The sequence below is a fragment of the Magallana gigas genome, chromosome 8, assembly GCF_963853765.1.
Source record: "Magallana gigas chromosome 8, xbMagGiga1.1, whole genome shotgun sequence".
Taxonomy (NCBI): Eukaryota; Metazoa; Mollusca; class Bivalvia; order Ostreida; family Ostreidae; genus Magallana; species Magallana gigas.
Genome location: NC_088860.1, coordinates 26,493,366 through 26,508,596, shown reverse-complemented (window position 1 = coordinate 26,508,596; position 15,231 = coordinate 26,493,366). Strand labels below are relative to the sequence as shown.

Below are 15,231 nucleotides of genomic sequence, written 5' to 3'. Positions count from 1 at the left end.
ATGTCCAATCCATAATTTGTGGAAAATTTGAAATTTTAATAATATAGACCGTACCTGCCTTCCTTAATTCACTGATGCACCAATAACGAAAAATAAACCCAAGAATTCATAAACATTTATTACACAATAACACTCAATAAAAATATATTGCCACGTGTCCATAGTTCACACTGATACATGTACACATAAATCAAAACAACAATACATAACAACGTGCACAACTCAGTGTAAAAGATATTTTTTTTCATTTTTAATATCTGATAAAAACAAGATATCTGTGTGTCAATGCTCAATAGTGATACCTCTGCTCTGATGTAAAAATGCAAAATAAGCAAAGTCGACATTTAACAGAAGTTGGCATCTGATTGATACAAATATAATTATATCTCATAATATGTCATGCGTAAACAAATAGTGTGTTAAATTTCAAGCACCTGCAATTTATAGTTGCTGAGAAATCTTTGACGAATATTTGTTTGAAAATTTTGGCTAAAAATAAACAAAATCGTAATTTAACAGGAAGTGGACGTCCAATTGGTACAAAACTATATCCCACAATATGGCATGCCTAAACCAATAGTGTGTTAAAATTTCAAGCATCTGTAATTAATAGTTGCTGAGAAATCTTTGACGAAAATTTAGGCTTCAAATAAACAAAGTCATCATTGAACAGAAGTTGACGTTTGATTGGTACAAAAATATATTTCATGATATGGCATGCCTAAACAAATAGTGTGTTAAAATTTCAAGCATCTGCAATGAATAGTTGCTGAGAAAAATGTGACAGAATTTTTTGTTACGGACGAACAGACAGAAGGACAGACGAACAGACAGACACACAAGGTTAAAACAGTATACCCCCTTCTCCTTCGGAGCGGCGGTATAATAAATATTTTTTCATAGTCTCAGACTGATTGAGAATTGTTACTTTAGAGTGGCAATGATATAACTAATTTATCCTTAAAATATTGTAAGTCTCACGAATGTTATATTTTTTTATGCATTTCATCTAATTCATGTTTAAATATGTAGAACTATTAAATTTATATTTGATATGAATATGTAAAGTCTAGCATGAATTTTGTTGGGTTTTTTTCATATCAATTTCATGAATATATTTCAGAAGACTTTTAATATGTGATTAGGGAGGCTGAGATGTCAACAAACTAACCATCAGATGTTTCATAATTTTTTTTCACTATAAACTATCATTCAAGTAGGAAAAATTCCCTTTATCATGTGTATCTTGGCTTTTTAGTTTGCCTACATAGTTATACAGAGCTCTTCGCCTTAAAGAGATTGATATATAGTCTAAAAATGGACACAACCATCCATCCCTCTTTAATTTAAATGAATTTTATGGGTTACACATTCGTTGCTGCACAAGAGAAATAAAATAAATTTGTGGAATTCACATTAGTACAAACAAACTGCAAAATAACTTTGAGAATAACACATATATAGTTTTCTAATATAAAACTTTGATGATCACAGATCAGCATTCAACAATTGAACACATTACATTTACACAATCCATTTTCCAATGGCGTCAAGTTCATCATTCCACTATTGACTAACTCACTGCACTGCTAACAGTGTAAAAGATAAACATTGGAGTTCCCTGGATAAAAAAAAAAGAAATCAGTCAATATAATGTTGGTTCACCTTATTCATGATGTTGGCTAATCAAATCAATGGAAAAAGTTTTTCCTTTGTGAAAAAATACTGGATTTTTCAAAATCTTTAATGTTTGGAAACAATTTCAAAGTAGCATGTCAGAAACTCTAAATTGTGGTAAATGAATACATGTACCAAAAAGCATTGGACTAGTACAATAATATAATTTAACAGAGAGTATACATGAAGGATCTGTTTTTTTTAAATAATGATATCCTTTTTTTTTTACTCACTCTTGGACTCCAGTTCATAAGATAAACTTGCTTTAACGACATGTCATCTTGAAGCTCCTCAGCTCCACACATTAATAATAACTAGAAAGTAGAAAGTGAGAAAAATAGCAGCATTAAATTTGCATGTACTAGCTACCCAAGCATTGAGAAATTTAAAGCTTTCGAGGACAGAATTATCTCCCTTGTCAAGTTTTGATGTTCCTAGTCATTAGTAGAATACTGAATGTCTATCATGCTGTAAACATCGTTTATCCAATTGATAAATTAATATATATCAAGGTTTCTCAGCCTTCACATTTGCTTACATTGAAGTGAGATGGAAAATGTAGACGTTCATACAAATGCTGTTTAAGATCTGCCACACAAACTCTGGCTGAACACCGTAGGAATTTTTTCTCTAGTTTTGGCAAGGTAAAGGAGTGGCTAAAGAAATGTTGAGGATGCATGCTGAAACACAAACAGAAATTATAATGTGTATACACTGTAAATAATTTCAATTTATGCATTATAGAAATTTGACTACTGATAAAAAATATTGGCCCTATAATTTCTAATGATACATGTACATGTAAATATCTATATGACTACATCACTGGAATTTTTTAGATAGCCGCCACATAAATCGGTACTTTTTTAAAGATGGACCAAGGGAAACAACATTAAAATCCCAATAATGAGGAGTTTAATCAAAGACTATTGACACAATTAAACTTTATCTTTGTTTTAGGTGCAATGCATAGTTCTACCCTAATCTTGTATCCATTTCCAAATTGTGCAATCTATAATAGCCAAAGAGCTCAAAATGTACTAGTTCGTAATGCATGTAAGTAAAAAATGTGAACAACTGGTATGTCACTTACCTGTATCTTTCCAAACACAGACATATCTTTTCATCAAATTTGAATTGATGTGCATTCGGTATACTAAGTATACAAGACAGTTTTGGCCCTGACTTCTTTTCTATAACTCCAGCTGTAAATAAGAAGTATGAATAATCATGTATTTTTTTTTTCAGTTGAACATTCATTTCCATTTAAGGCAATTCTCCATTGCTATATTAAGTATTCTGTAGCTGTGCATACCCAAAACTTGGCCCTTTTTCTGAGTTTCAAAACCTCTAGAGTTGTAAAACTCTTCTTTTCTTTTTTCCTCACCTGCAAAATTAAATATAATATTACCGTTACTGATTTTTAATGCATGATACATAAACTTTAAAGTTTCTAAATAAATATTGAAATTGCATGCTTTTATTAACATCTTAATTATGTTTTAACAAATTACTTTCAAAGAGATGAGGCACAAGCTTGTATACTACATCCTGCAGAGTACGGTCTGGTCGAAGATGAAGAAGAGGCTGAGTCTCATGAACTTTGACACCACACTGCGGACAATTCTTGCTACTCTGGAGATGCTTTACAATACAACTTTTACAAACTGTTGCAAAACAAATTATGTTGTGTAAGAATACAAAGGTAATTATTAGTGTACAATTAGTGTCAATTAACACTAGCTTTTATTATTTCAAAAATCATCAAATCATTCTGGTTTGTCTAGAGATAAACAATAAAGATCCTAGGTGGCCTTAATTAAAATTGGTGAATTTCATATTTAATCTCAGGCTAGCTTTTAAAAAGTTAAATATAGCGGAAAAGTAAGACGTGGTCTGCAGATATCAAAAGTGGGCTAACTTTTTTACTTGCAGTTTCTTGGTGACCCTACATTGATACTGGGATGCATTTTGAGACAAATTTGCGACAATTTTGTAACTTTTACACACTATCAGTTCATGACCCTTCATGGAATTTTTTTTTTTTTTACAAAAGCATTTATTTTTAATGAATATTATTTCACCCTCTATAGTTTATTTGTAAAGGCATCATTTTCAAGCTGATGAATAATAAATATTAAATGATGTGATGGTGAGTCATAAGATCCTTCATAAATCACGGCCCTGATATATAATGAATTCACAAAACTACTACAATTTAAGTCAAAATTCAATCATACATGTGTGAAGGCATTCTGTGATTGTTGTGGCATCAATGAAGTATCCAGCACACATGGAACACACGATATGGGGGTTTATCAATTGTATCTTTATCTTCAAATCCTGAAATAAAGAAGAAAATTTCGATCGAAAATTGTCTTTTATTATGCTGTCATTTCTATTAGCCTAGCATAAAATAATTGTAAGAATCTTAATTTACCTCTTCCATCATCTTGCCATTTGTTTACTATTTATTTTCGTATTATTTGAAACAGCAACATATTGTTAGCAATGTAAGATTTTCGCACAATTCCACAAATTCAATTAAATTGGTTCTATGAATATTTGACAATAGATATGATGTCAAGTTTGGAGAGGGAGTTTTTATAATACGAAACTAACAATATAATTCCTCGTCTTCTCGGTGTTTATTTTAAGAAGTTTTATACAAAATTATAACAAAAATCAAACTTACATTGAGTCGACAAAATGATGGGGGATGATCCCATGACCAATTTTTTCCTGAACTTGTAAAATGCGGCGAATCTAGCAAGAATGAGAGGATTTGTGGTTGTCAACAAGATAAACGACGTATTCTACCTGGATTGCGACACAGAGTTTACAAACCACATCAATGCACAAGCTGTAGAACAAGGTTTACTCGAGGTGAGTCAGTTGCCCCGAGTTGGTCATTAGACGTATCCATGCAGATAAATTAAATATCTTGATAAAGGAGAACTAACTATCAATGACAGTTTTATGCTTTAGCTTATATGCACTGGAAGCTCAAATCCATCGTTTCTTAATCTTAATAATTCTTAATAATGGCTGTTGAAATTTATCATGCAAATGCTGAAATGGTGGGACTATTGCTATGAGTACAGCAATACACATTTACTTAATTGATCGGATTGACAGAAAACATGATAATCAGGCCATGATTCGAACCTAGCCACCCCTCTCCCTCCCCTGAACCTGAAGACAGAATCACTATCAAGTGAGCAGTGCTGAGGTACTCTCATTCGCCTGTTTTGGACATTCAAGGACACGGATCATTGAAGAGACGAATGGAAAGGGGGAACCATAGAGATAAAATGAGTTTCAGTGGCTTCATAAATTATTGTAAGTCATCTGTCAATTTATATTTTTTTAAAGGCTGGTAACTATGACACAAAAATTCTGGACCCAAGCATGGTCATGCAGTTGTTTTCACCGCTGTTTATGTCTCAGTGGTTTCTCATTGAGCAAAGAAAGAACCCATGTACATCGATCACATGTGAAAATGGATTTATATTTGTTTTCAAACAGGTCAGTTTACTGTGTTCTGTGAATTATTTGAATTTATTTTAAAAATATAGATATAATCTTCTTCTTCTTCTTCTTCTTCTTCTTCTTCTTCTTCTTCTTCTTCTTCTTCTTCTTCTTCTTCTTCTTCTTCTTCTTCTTCATACTAATTAAAATATATTAAATGCTTTAAACTGTATTTAAATTGTGCTCCTCATGAGTCAAAGGACTGTATACACATTTTATCTATATTAGTTGGAGGATTTGTTGATTGTTGCAATCAGCAGAGAGAAACCAGACACAGAACAGTTCTTAAGTAAGAAGATTGGTGTGTTTATACGTGTTGTTGAATTTCTATTTGGACCAGTTACAAATGAGTGAGTTCTATCGTGATTTATAAGGTTGTTTAACTTTTCTCACACAATGATAATTGATCACAATTCTTCACAACTTGGTTTTCATAAACAAGAACAATTACCGGTACATAACTTTGATTTTTGATAAATGACAATCATGTGTTTTAGAATGGGCTACAGTGTCTTCTGCAGAAGAAGCGACAGGTGGACATTTTTACAAAATCTAATGAAAACCTGGGAACTGTTGAGAAAGGAGGAACATTCCTTTCTTGTTGAGGTAAGTTTTCTTGATATTAGTTTAAGGTTAAGAGATATTTTGCAACTATTTAATGTCAACGATGATGTTAAATTTATTGATGGCAAGATAGTGGTGTTATGTAATAATCTAAAGTTGCGAATTTTTCAGGCAATAGAGAGACTGCATGTAAATCAACTCGTAAATGAAAAATGTATGGAAAGTTTGGAGTATGCCATGAGTCGGTTACAGAGTGCTGGAGAGAAAAACATCCATCATGCATTGCTGGTTGTCAACAGCAAACTGTTATCCCTCTATTCAAAGTAAGATGAATTTAATTTTATGGGGGCCAATTTTCATGGATTGTGGAGTTTTTGTTTATTTGTGGGGATGTCATTTCACGAATGCATCAGTTTTCAGTTGGAAAACTAAATCCTTTATAATTACGTGTAGTTTTTAGAAGTATCAACTGAGGGTTGCAAATTCATTGGTGAGTTTCATGAAAATTGTACCACCATGAAGTCTAATGATTCCATGGTAATTTTAAAATGTGATTAATGAGTATGGAGTTGTTAAGCGTGATCTTACTGAACAAAATCCATAATGTAGCACCAATTGGGGTTCAGTGGGATAGGGGTTGTTGGAGTAATTGATATCTCTATAAAAAAATTCTTAAAAGTCTTTGAAATAATTACCGGCATTTATTTTGTCAGTCGAAGTGCACCATCCTTAGCTGAGTCCGATGTTTTATGCACCATCTTGTTGGCACGTCTGTTATTTCCCACCAATGAGAAGTTAGAGGATTTGTTTTCTTATCGTAAGCCAGACGACAGTGGGTCTACTACGGAGGAAATGAAATCGCCTGCTTCCATTACAGTAACGCCACCTCTTGAGAGATATGAAAGCGCTGTAGAGGGAGACGACTCATTGGATGAAGAAAATGTATATTGATTAAACCTTTTATGTTTAAATAAAAAGATCTTTAATTACCCATAATGATTACTTAGAAAAGTGAGGAAAAAATCGACAAAAACCTGAAGGTATTCATAGAGAAATACTTCCTGATCTTTGGTGTAATTCTTATCCTTGAACAAATTTACAATCAAATTAAAACAATATACATGTGTTTACCAGTGTTTGTAAAAAATAAAATATTTGACTTTTTAAAAATATATTTTGATCAGCAAAGCATTCTTTAGGTTCTGGGATTTAGAAATCTTGTTATATTTTATGATATTTAAGAAAAATAAATATTTTTTTCCTTTTCAGTACCTAAGTGCAACAGAAACTATCACTAAAACAAAATTGCCAGGTAAACTTAGTGTGTATTTTTTGAAATCACTACATGTAGTAATACATGTACATTGGTTTCTTGGTTTTAGCATGTAAGCATCAAAGTGGTTTAAAAGTCTACATTTTTTCTACCAGTATATCTAGCATAAACTTACATATACAAATTTCATTTGAACTGTTCATATCAAGATTTATTTTTTGGCGAAATTGGGAGATGCAGGAATGAAAAATGTTAAATGATATCAATCTAATTTTAAAGATTGTATATATTCAACAAATCTTTCTGGAGTATAAAAAAATTCCCCTTAAATAGTATTGCAATAAATGAATTTTGATTATCTCCCCTTGGATTTATGGATTTCCATTTATTGATACTGATTCTGATTGACAGAGAGCCCTTATCCTGCTGTCTCAGAACATGTCACTGAGGAGGAGACACCCACAGCAGAGTCTAAGGGGACCGACCTAATGGGGGAGGGATTCGCTACCCCTGATTCTGCCTCCCCTGTCACAGACATCCATAAGGTAAGATACAACTTCCTAAAAGTAGATCACAGTTCTGCTATAAGGCTTATTATGTTGTCTTTTAAAATGACTACCCGGTATGTTTTTTGTCATTTTTATGATATGGCAACAAAGTTTTGTTTGATGCATGTTCTATGAGAATTAAGTTGAACAATACATTGTACTTTGAAACAGGATGTAATGTGTGTGAAATTGCTTCAGCTTACACTGTATATAGTTTGTCATGAAATACAATCAGAGTCAGATCCTATTTTTTCAAGCAGCTGATAAAAGACAATACGGGGAGACTGACACCTGTGGGTAGAAGTCGTAGTCGGACTTTTGATGGGATGATAACTGGGCGGGTCACCCCGGGGCCGGGCAGGGCCAGGAGTAGGAGTCTCAATGTGGACCAGCAAGGGCAGAGAGGTGAAAATATTTAAAGCAATTAAAATTTTATCTTTGATTTCTCAAGCCAAAAATTTTCAAGTATATTATTTTATTTGCACAAGATTTGCAGAGGGAAACAAATTAATTTTTATTTACCAACAAAAATTGATCAAAGTTGTAGCATTTGGCCTGATGCAGCAGTGCCTGAGAAACAAAACATTAATTTTGTTTGCCTTATAATGAATAACTTTGCATTGAAATCCTTGATTAACTAGCATATACAGTAAAACACGCTTATAACGAAGTAGCAGGGATGGACAATTTTGCTTCGTTATAAGCATGATTTGTTATATCCGTCAAGTTTTCAATAAAGTCACCGGGAATGGAAATCACTTCGGTGTAAACATCAATTTATTATAAGAGTGTTTGCTATACCAAGTTTTACTGTATACAGTTGCTTAAATCTGGAGATAGTAATTCACATATTTATACCCAGTATAGTCATAACATGCCAAAATGTTTACAAGCATCAATTTATTTCTGCATATGCTTCTTAGCAGATACCATTCAGTGAAAAAAAACCCACAATTACTTTAGTTAGCTTACAAGTGTGCATTTTGAAAATTGGTCTACACAAAAACATTGAATACTGTGGAATCATTAAATTTCGTGGGGGCCAATTTTCGTGGATTGCTTAAATTTTACAAGTTCGTTGGGACGTAATTTCATGTATTCTCTAACACATACAAAGGAAATATGACTTTATTACCCTAATTCATTAATTCGTGGAGGATGTTAATTCGTGGATGAGAGGTACCCACGAATTCCACGAAAATTGAGCCACCACGAAATCTAATGATTCCACAGTAGTCTTGAAAATACAAAAAGCCTTGAAATACAGTTAAAGATCTACATTAAATTTTCATAATTTATTACATATGTATTTATTCATGAAGGTTTAAGTAAATAACTTTGAAGCAACACAATTTTACTAAAACAAATAGCACTGCCACATTAATGATAGATACCATCTATATGTGACAGCAGATATGCCATCAATTCAACGAAGTTCCTCCCCACTGCCAAAAGGGGAGCCGATCCAGCCTGTGTCCCCAGTAATCCGCTCCAGTCCTGATCACATCCGTCAGACGGCCTTCCTATCCACCCAACTATGCAACTTCTACCCTTATCAACTAGATTTTGTCCAGATATTCCCTGGCATGGTCATAGTTCTGCTGAGTGAGGTATGTTGGTTACACATATAGAACAGCATATTTTTACAAGGGAAAAGTTTAAAGATAAACTTCTCTCTCTCTTTTAAAAAATGATACATTATCATATTGAAAGAAAATAGATTTGAATATTCATAGAAATGTGTGGGGTATAAAATAAAATTTAATTAACTTTTTTAGTGTTTGTTATCATTGTTATCAGCATTTAAAATTTAACCACTCAATATACATGTTTAACCATTTGTATTTTAAGATACCCAGAGCCAACCATGCTAGTAGTTTATGTCAGTTGCTAAGGTTACTGACTGACCTCTTGTCAGGACAGAAATCTCAAGTTCAGAGGGTTCAAGGACATGTTCTGTATGACCTAATTAACACCCTTCTCGTCAAACTGGCAACAGCAATGAAAAAAGCTAAGGTAATACTCTTTTGTTTTAAACAGACAGTTTGTCAATGAGATATTACAATTTATTGTTGTGATGCTGTTTGTTAACATAGGATATTTGTTACTAAAATTCGTTAAAAAGATTTGTATTGGTAATTTGATGTAAAAATAAAATATGTTGTATATTCTGTTTACAGGGAAATATTCGCCCCTGTTTTATTTTCGCCTTTTGTCCTCTTTGTCAGTGGGTCAATTAAAGACTGAGTAAATTGTAATAAGACAGAGTTTTCTCTTTGAACATGATGTTGTCTTGGCAAATTTAAGATGGGGCGAGACCGGTTACAAGTGTAGAAGGTCGAAAATAACGTGTACCGGCAAAAAATATAATTTAAAGAAAATGCTCAGATTGGATGATGTGTCAAAATGAAGGAAATTGATCTAGATGTTTTAGATATACATGTACTTAGGACATGAAAAAAGTTCAATGCAAAAAAAAAAAGAATCAGTAGTAAAAATAAGTAAATGGTGTCATACTATTTGATCTCTGATTTCTTTAATGGATGCCCTTTACCTTTAATGTGCTTAAAGAATGGATACATTTTGTACAATTTTTTTTCATCACAAAACCATATAATGCCTATCATGTAAGTTTCATCATCAAGATACATATGACTCAGGAAAACAACATTCATCTCATTCCTAAACTTGTTTGATGTAAATTGCAGGGCAACATTGAGAGAATTTTAGAAGACATACGGAAGAGATGGGATAATGCCGACTTCAAATCTTCACTGCTGTCTTATCTAGAGCAAGGGACAGGGACAGAGATCTCACCTGGGTAAGAAATTAATACATCCCTGTATTTTATATCGAGCACCCACCTATATAACAAAATGCAATACAAGATTGATCTTATCAAAATAAAATAAATCAACACAGTTGATATAGGTATGGTAGTCATTCCTTCAGTTTTTTTTTTGATGAAAAATCTTGAAGTAAATATCTGTCAGTATCTCTCTATTGTAACTTTTTCCAGACCATGAGTCAAGTCAGGGTGTCAGAAATGGTATTCAGAACCCTTTGAATTGTAATCAGAATTTGATTTAACTTTGACTTGTGAATATTTTCAAATTTTTTCAGTGCAGAGAGATCTTTGACTGGCCTCCATAGGAAGGTGAAGGAGTTATTCCTTCATCTGTACCTTTATCCTTATGACATTCCACCAGCTGTCAGTCAGGCCATGACCTCAATATGTGAAAAGGCCAAGGTCAAATTGTTTGACTACAAGGACTACCTGTCTGTGAAGTCACAAAGAAATATTGTGATGACCTCGTATCCTTTCAAAAGTTTTGAAATTGACACATTTTATCAGGATAAATCATTAACTTTGTAAACTTGCTAATATTTATTTACTTAGGTGAAGGAAGTAAAGTGGGCTTGCTCAAGTCTGTATATATAATTATCAATATTCCGTCTAATATCTATGAATGATGGCTGTGTTTGATGACATTTAAGAATTTAATAGTACCTATCTATGGTAGAGGTAGAAAGTGTAGAAAAGTGTAGTAAAATTGGCAAGAAATATTAAAAAAAAAATCATTATAACAACATAGAGACAGAAATTATGTAAATATAATACTTAACTTTACGTGATATTTTTCACAAAATTTAATAAATTCATGTTAAACTGAACATTGACATTGAATTTCTTTTACCATTACTGTAACATTTGTTTAATTCAATGAAATTTGATTCGGGTAAATTATTTTATACTGGAGAGACTATCCTTATCAGCATCAGATACCTTGATGCCTTTCCTGGACTGGTTCACTTTATTTACATAGACAGGAGAACCAATCAACTGACAGCTCCCTCCCTCAACATCACTGATGAGGGAGAAAATCATGATGCCACCCAGTTTTTAAAAGACAAAGTAAAATCCTGCAATTTATTTTTGAATGTGTCATCACATGTACCGTAATATTTATTTGTTTTATTAAATTTCTTAAAGACTAATTATGAGCATTTTTAAATGGGTCCAAATCTGTTAAGCAACACTTTGGATATGTTTTTTTCCTAATGCAATCTAATTATACATAGTATTATTACAGTTCAATAGCTTATGCTATTTTTGCAGATTTGGAATATGACATGTTGGATGTATGGAAAACTTGCTGAAGGAGTTACAGTGGCGACCGCTAGGGAAGGAGATTACCATTACTCATATTTCATGTGGTTCACAGACTATCAGGTTTATACTGTTTTTATATTTCAAAATATTGCCAAATGTTTAAGAGGGCTGAATGGTTATAGCCATTTTGAGACTATTTTAATCTTCTCGAAAAGAAAAGCTCTGTATAAAGATATAGGAAAATATTAAAATTTTAAAGCTGAAATATTTTTAATTTTCTTTGCTAAAATTATGTTTGTTTATAGCTAATAAAAATCATATGTTTAAAAAATTTAAGATAGAAATAATGGATAATTCGTTGACCATTGAGCCACAGCAATAGAATGAATTTTGGGCAATATGTTCGTAATAGTAAAAAAAAACGCCCGATGACACAAACAATATGGAATTGATGAATCATTCTTACTCTTCTATTACATGTAACATCTACTTCCTTTAACAGGGAGCGCCTAAACAAATCCAAGAGGCGTACCAGGAGGGGGACGTCAGTATTCCGCCAGGCATCTTGTCTGGACAGTTTTACAGCTCACTGAAGAGACATTGTTTTCCAAACTGTCTTCCCGGTTCTGTGAATTGTTATGAACTGATCATGATGCATGTAGGACTGGTCAATGTGCAATATATTTTTACTCACCGACAGATGCTGGCCAAACAATTCTTTGAAGCATCTGGAGACACACAAATGAATTTGGTGCTGTAGTTCATGTGCTTGTATGTATGTAAATTTAATTATACTTTTTCCGGAATAAATGTTATATACAGAAATTAACAAGATTAATTACATTAAGTTTCTTTTTATTATAGGAGCATTAACTGTACTGGAAAACATGATAAAAAAAAGACGCCATTTTGAAACAATAGGCGGCCATCTTTAAAATGACAAAAACTTGAATGGCTAGCGATATATTTTATTCAAATAATGTTCAAGAAACCTTAATGCAAAATTTGATGCTTGTCTCCTCAAGTGAAATATTTTTCCCACTCTCCGCTACACTATATTGTTATCACAGACAAAGACAGGTTTGTGGCCCATTATGTTCAATATGTCGTTGATGGCGCTTCTGTGGCATGACTAAGACAAGTTCGATATCCGGATTCTACATCAATATGTCATAACGCTTATACATTGTCATACGGAGCTTTATGATATTTAGAATATATATATCCTCGAGATCTTATTTTCATCATGCCCACACCTGGCTAGTGCCCTAGCCAAGGTGTCTACTCCTCAACCTGGGGAGTAGCCAGTGTCTCAGTCTTTATAAAAAGAGGAGGCAAAAAGAAAGCTTTCAGATTACTACTCTTTTATTCAGATATAACATTTTAATATGACATTTTGATAATAAATATGAATATTAATTATATGAAAGAAAGTGGGCGCACTAGGTTGTAAGTTTGCAGGAATCATCGACACGAATAAATTGGGATAAAATGTCTTTAATCTCGAAATGCTACAGGTTCAAACAAAAATTGGTTCTTTAGATATTATGTTGAGAGTTGAAATACATGTCTATTCCGACCATTAAAAATCTCACAAGCTCTCTAAAATAAGCAATGAGGGGTAAACTGATAAATAGTTTGTTTGAAATGTAAATACATAAATATATTATAACACAGTTAATATATTATTCATATTGCGTATCCTAATAAACTAGCAATAAGAAGAGAAAATTGTGTACACATGGCAAAAATCAATAACGACAAATTATAATAAATCCTTATAGTACAACATAATATTATATCAACATACATTTAAACACATTGACAAAAAGTGAAAAAATCAACCGGTGCGCCATGGGAGACTTATAACAACATTGAATGTGGTATATAGTAGTACATGTAGTTAATCATTGTTTGATATCAGGACTTTGTTTTTTATCCTCCAAAAATATTTTGATCAAGTTCATAATTAGTCATCTCTGAACCATCTGTCCATTTTTTTTTAAAAGCGACACTTTCTTTTAATGTTGAAATATGTCACCTTTACAAATCTTTACTTTGTGGAGAGAAGACCCAGAGACAACAAATTCGTTGAAAACTGCTGTAAATAAGTAGGATTTTGCATCAAGTGCGTCGTGTTGCTATCTTTAGACCCATATCATGATAAACCTTTCGCATTTCAATCATTTTTTCTACCGATTCCACGTCTAAAAGAAACCAAACAAGCATTCTGAGAGTATTGCATAAGCAATACACGTCCCCTACCGGTTTGTATTATTCTATGAAAGCTTCCAAGCACACAACTATTTCAGAGGTATTGTAAACGAGATGTCATGCTTTAATCAGAGATAAAAGAACAGAGGAAATTAAAACTATATAGCATATTATTCCTCAAATGCATAAAGAAAAAAAGTGTGGAAAACTGAAGTGGGACAGACAGACGGACGGACGGACTGACGGACGCAGAGGAAAGCTATAGTCCCCTCCGGTGAAACCGGTAGGGGACTTATAACGGTTACAATACGAAAAATTTGCAAAACTACTCGATGAAATTTTCAATCTCCCTGGGCGCCCGGATTCCTATCGACTCTACATCTTAAGTTAGTTAAGCGCCCACTTTCTTCATCACCATTTGCATCCATTAATACAATTAAATATCTCTGAGAACAAGGTATGAGTTGAACCCCCTGAATCTATTAACTGTACTTTTAGGAATGCACGCAAGTTTAATAATTTATCTTACCTGTATAAAAAGGGGGAGCAGAAAGACAGCTTCCAGAAAACTACTTGAGAGCTGTGTTTTTCAGCAACCCCATTTTATACGCACGGACACTGCGCTACAATATTCTCGTCTTTTAAATAAGTAAATGCGACCAAGTGCATACTAATGATATGATGCAATGTTGTCAGTAATAGCATTTTATTTATATTTCTGATTTTAACCAATTTCTGTAGAACTTCTGTTATGATATTTGTATCGACTATCTTAAGTGTGCAGGCAAAATTATTTAATATTTAAAAATAAAATGTTCAACCTTGATTTAATATATGCATGGATATATTTTGAATAGGAGTCAAGCAAAATACTTTGTTGTCTCGAGTTGTCTGTACTTACTTAACAGAAAAATGAATCCAAAATGGTCAAAACTAGATTTTGTAAACGCAACAGTTGTCATAAAAACACGGGCATAGATTGATACATGTAAATCAGCCAAGTAGAAAATGTATTTATGAATATCAGATTATCATTCAATAATCCATTTTTTGTATTGTATTTGTTGTATTATCATAATATCATTTTTTCTTTCAGTTAGCAGAGCAAAACTTAATGCATCTTAATGAAAACTTTGATTTTTATATATTACGGAAGAACAATATACTCATTTGATAACTTGAATGGATTAATATACTCCAGGCAAATAGCATCGGGGGAGGGGGGAGGGGGGGGGGGGGCAAGGGGGGCCTGCCCCCCCCCCCCACTTTTTCTTGCAGCAACAAATTTTGTAAAATTTACATATAAAAAA

General features: G+C 32.9%; 2 protein-coding genes across 5 annotated transcripts; one reads left to right on the top strand and one right to left on the bottom strand.

Annotated features, from left to right (window-relative positions):
- Positions 1-98: 98 nt before the first annotated feature.
- Positions 99-4,508, bottom strand: LOC105318214 (polycomb group RING finger protein 1). 2 transcript variants are annotated; one of them, XM_020063181.3, is made up of 8 exons: positions 4,373-4,508; positions 3,918-4,020; positions 3,192-3,344; positions 2,993-3,064; positions 2,771-2,882; positions 2,216-2,357; positions 1,911-1,991; positions 99-1,621 (listed from the first exon to the last, which is right to left on the bottom strand). In XM_020063181.3, exons 2-8 carry the CDS (start codon positions 3,970-3,972, stop codon positions 1,574-1,576), a joined length of 663 nt encoding a protein of 220 aa, XP_019918740.3. In that variant the 5' UTR covers positions 3,973-4,020; positions 4,373-4,508; the 3' UTR covers positions 99-1,573. The 2 variants fall into 2 exon arrangements, with proteins under 2 accessions (XP_019918740.3, XP_011413488.3); XM_011415186.4 differs by lacking the exon at positions 4,373-4,508 and adding an exon at positions 4,118-4,252.
- Positions 4,422-12,548, top strand: LOC105318215 (BLOC-3 complex member HPS1). 3 transcript variants are annotated; one of them, XM_066067878.1, is made up of 16 exons: positions 4,422-4,563; positions 5,053-5,205; positions 5,437-5,558; positions 5,706-5,814; positions 5,944-6,095; positions 6,486-6,714; positions 7,042-7,084; positions 7,457-7,590; positions 7,854-7,998; positions 9,004-9,203; positions 9,445-9,609; positions 10,302-10,414; positions 10,717-10,908; positions 11,377-11,509; positions 11,714-11,827; positions 12,210-12,548. In XM_066067878.1, exons 1-16 carry the CDS (start codon positions 4,453-4,455, stop codon positions 12,465-12,467), a joined length of 2,373 nt encoding a protein of 790 aa, XP_065923950.1. In that variant the 5' UTR covers positions 4,422-4,452; the 3' UTR covers positions 12,468-12,548. The 3 variants fall into 3 exon arrangements, with proteins under 3 accessions (XP_065923950.1, XP_065923951.1, XP_065923948.1); XM_066067879.1 differs by having other exon boundaries at positions 7,851-7,998; positions 9,007-9,203; XM_066067876.1 differs by having other exon boundaries at positions 7,851-7,998.
- The last annotated feature ends 2,683 nt before the right edge of the window (positions 12,549-15,231 follow it).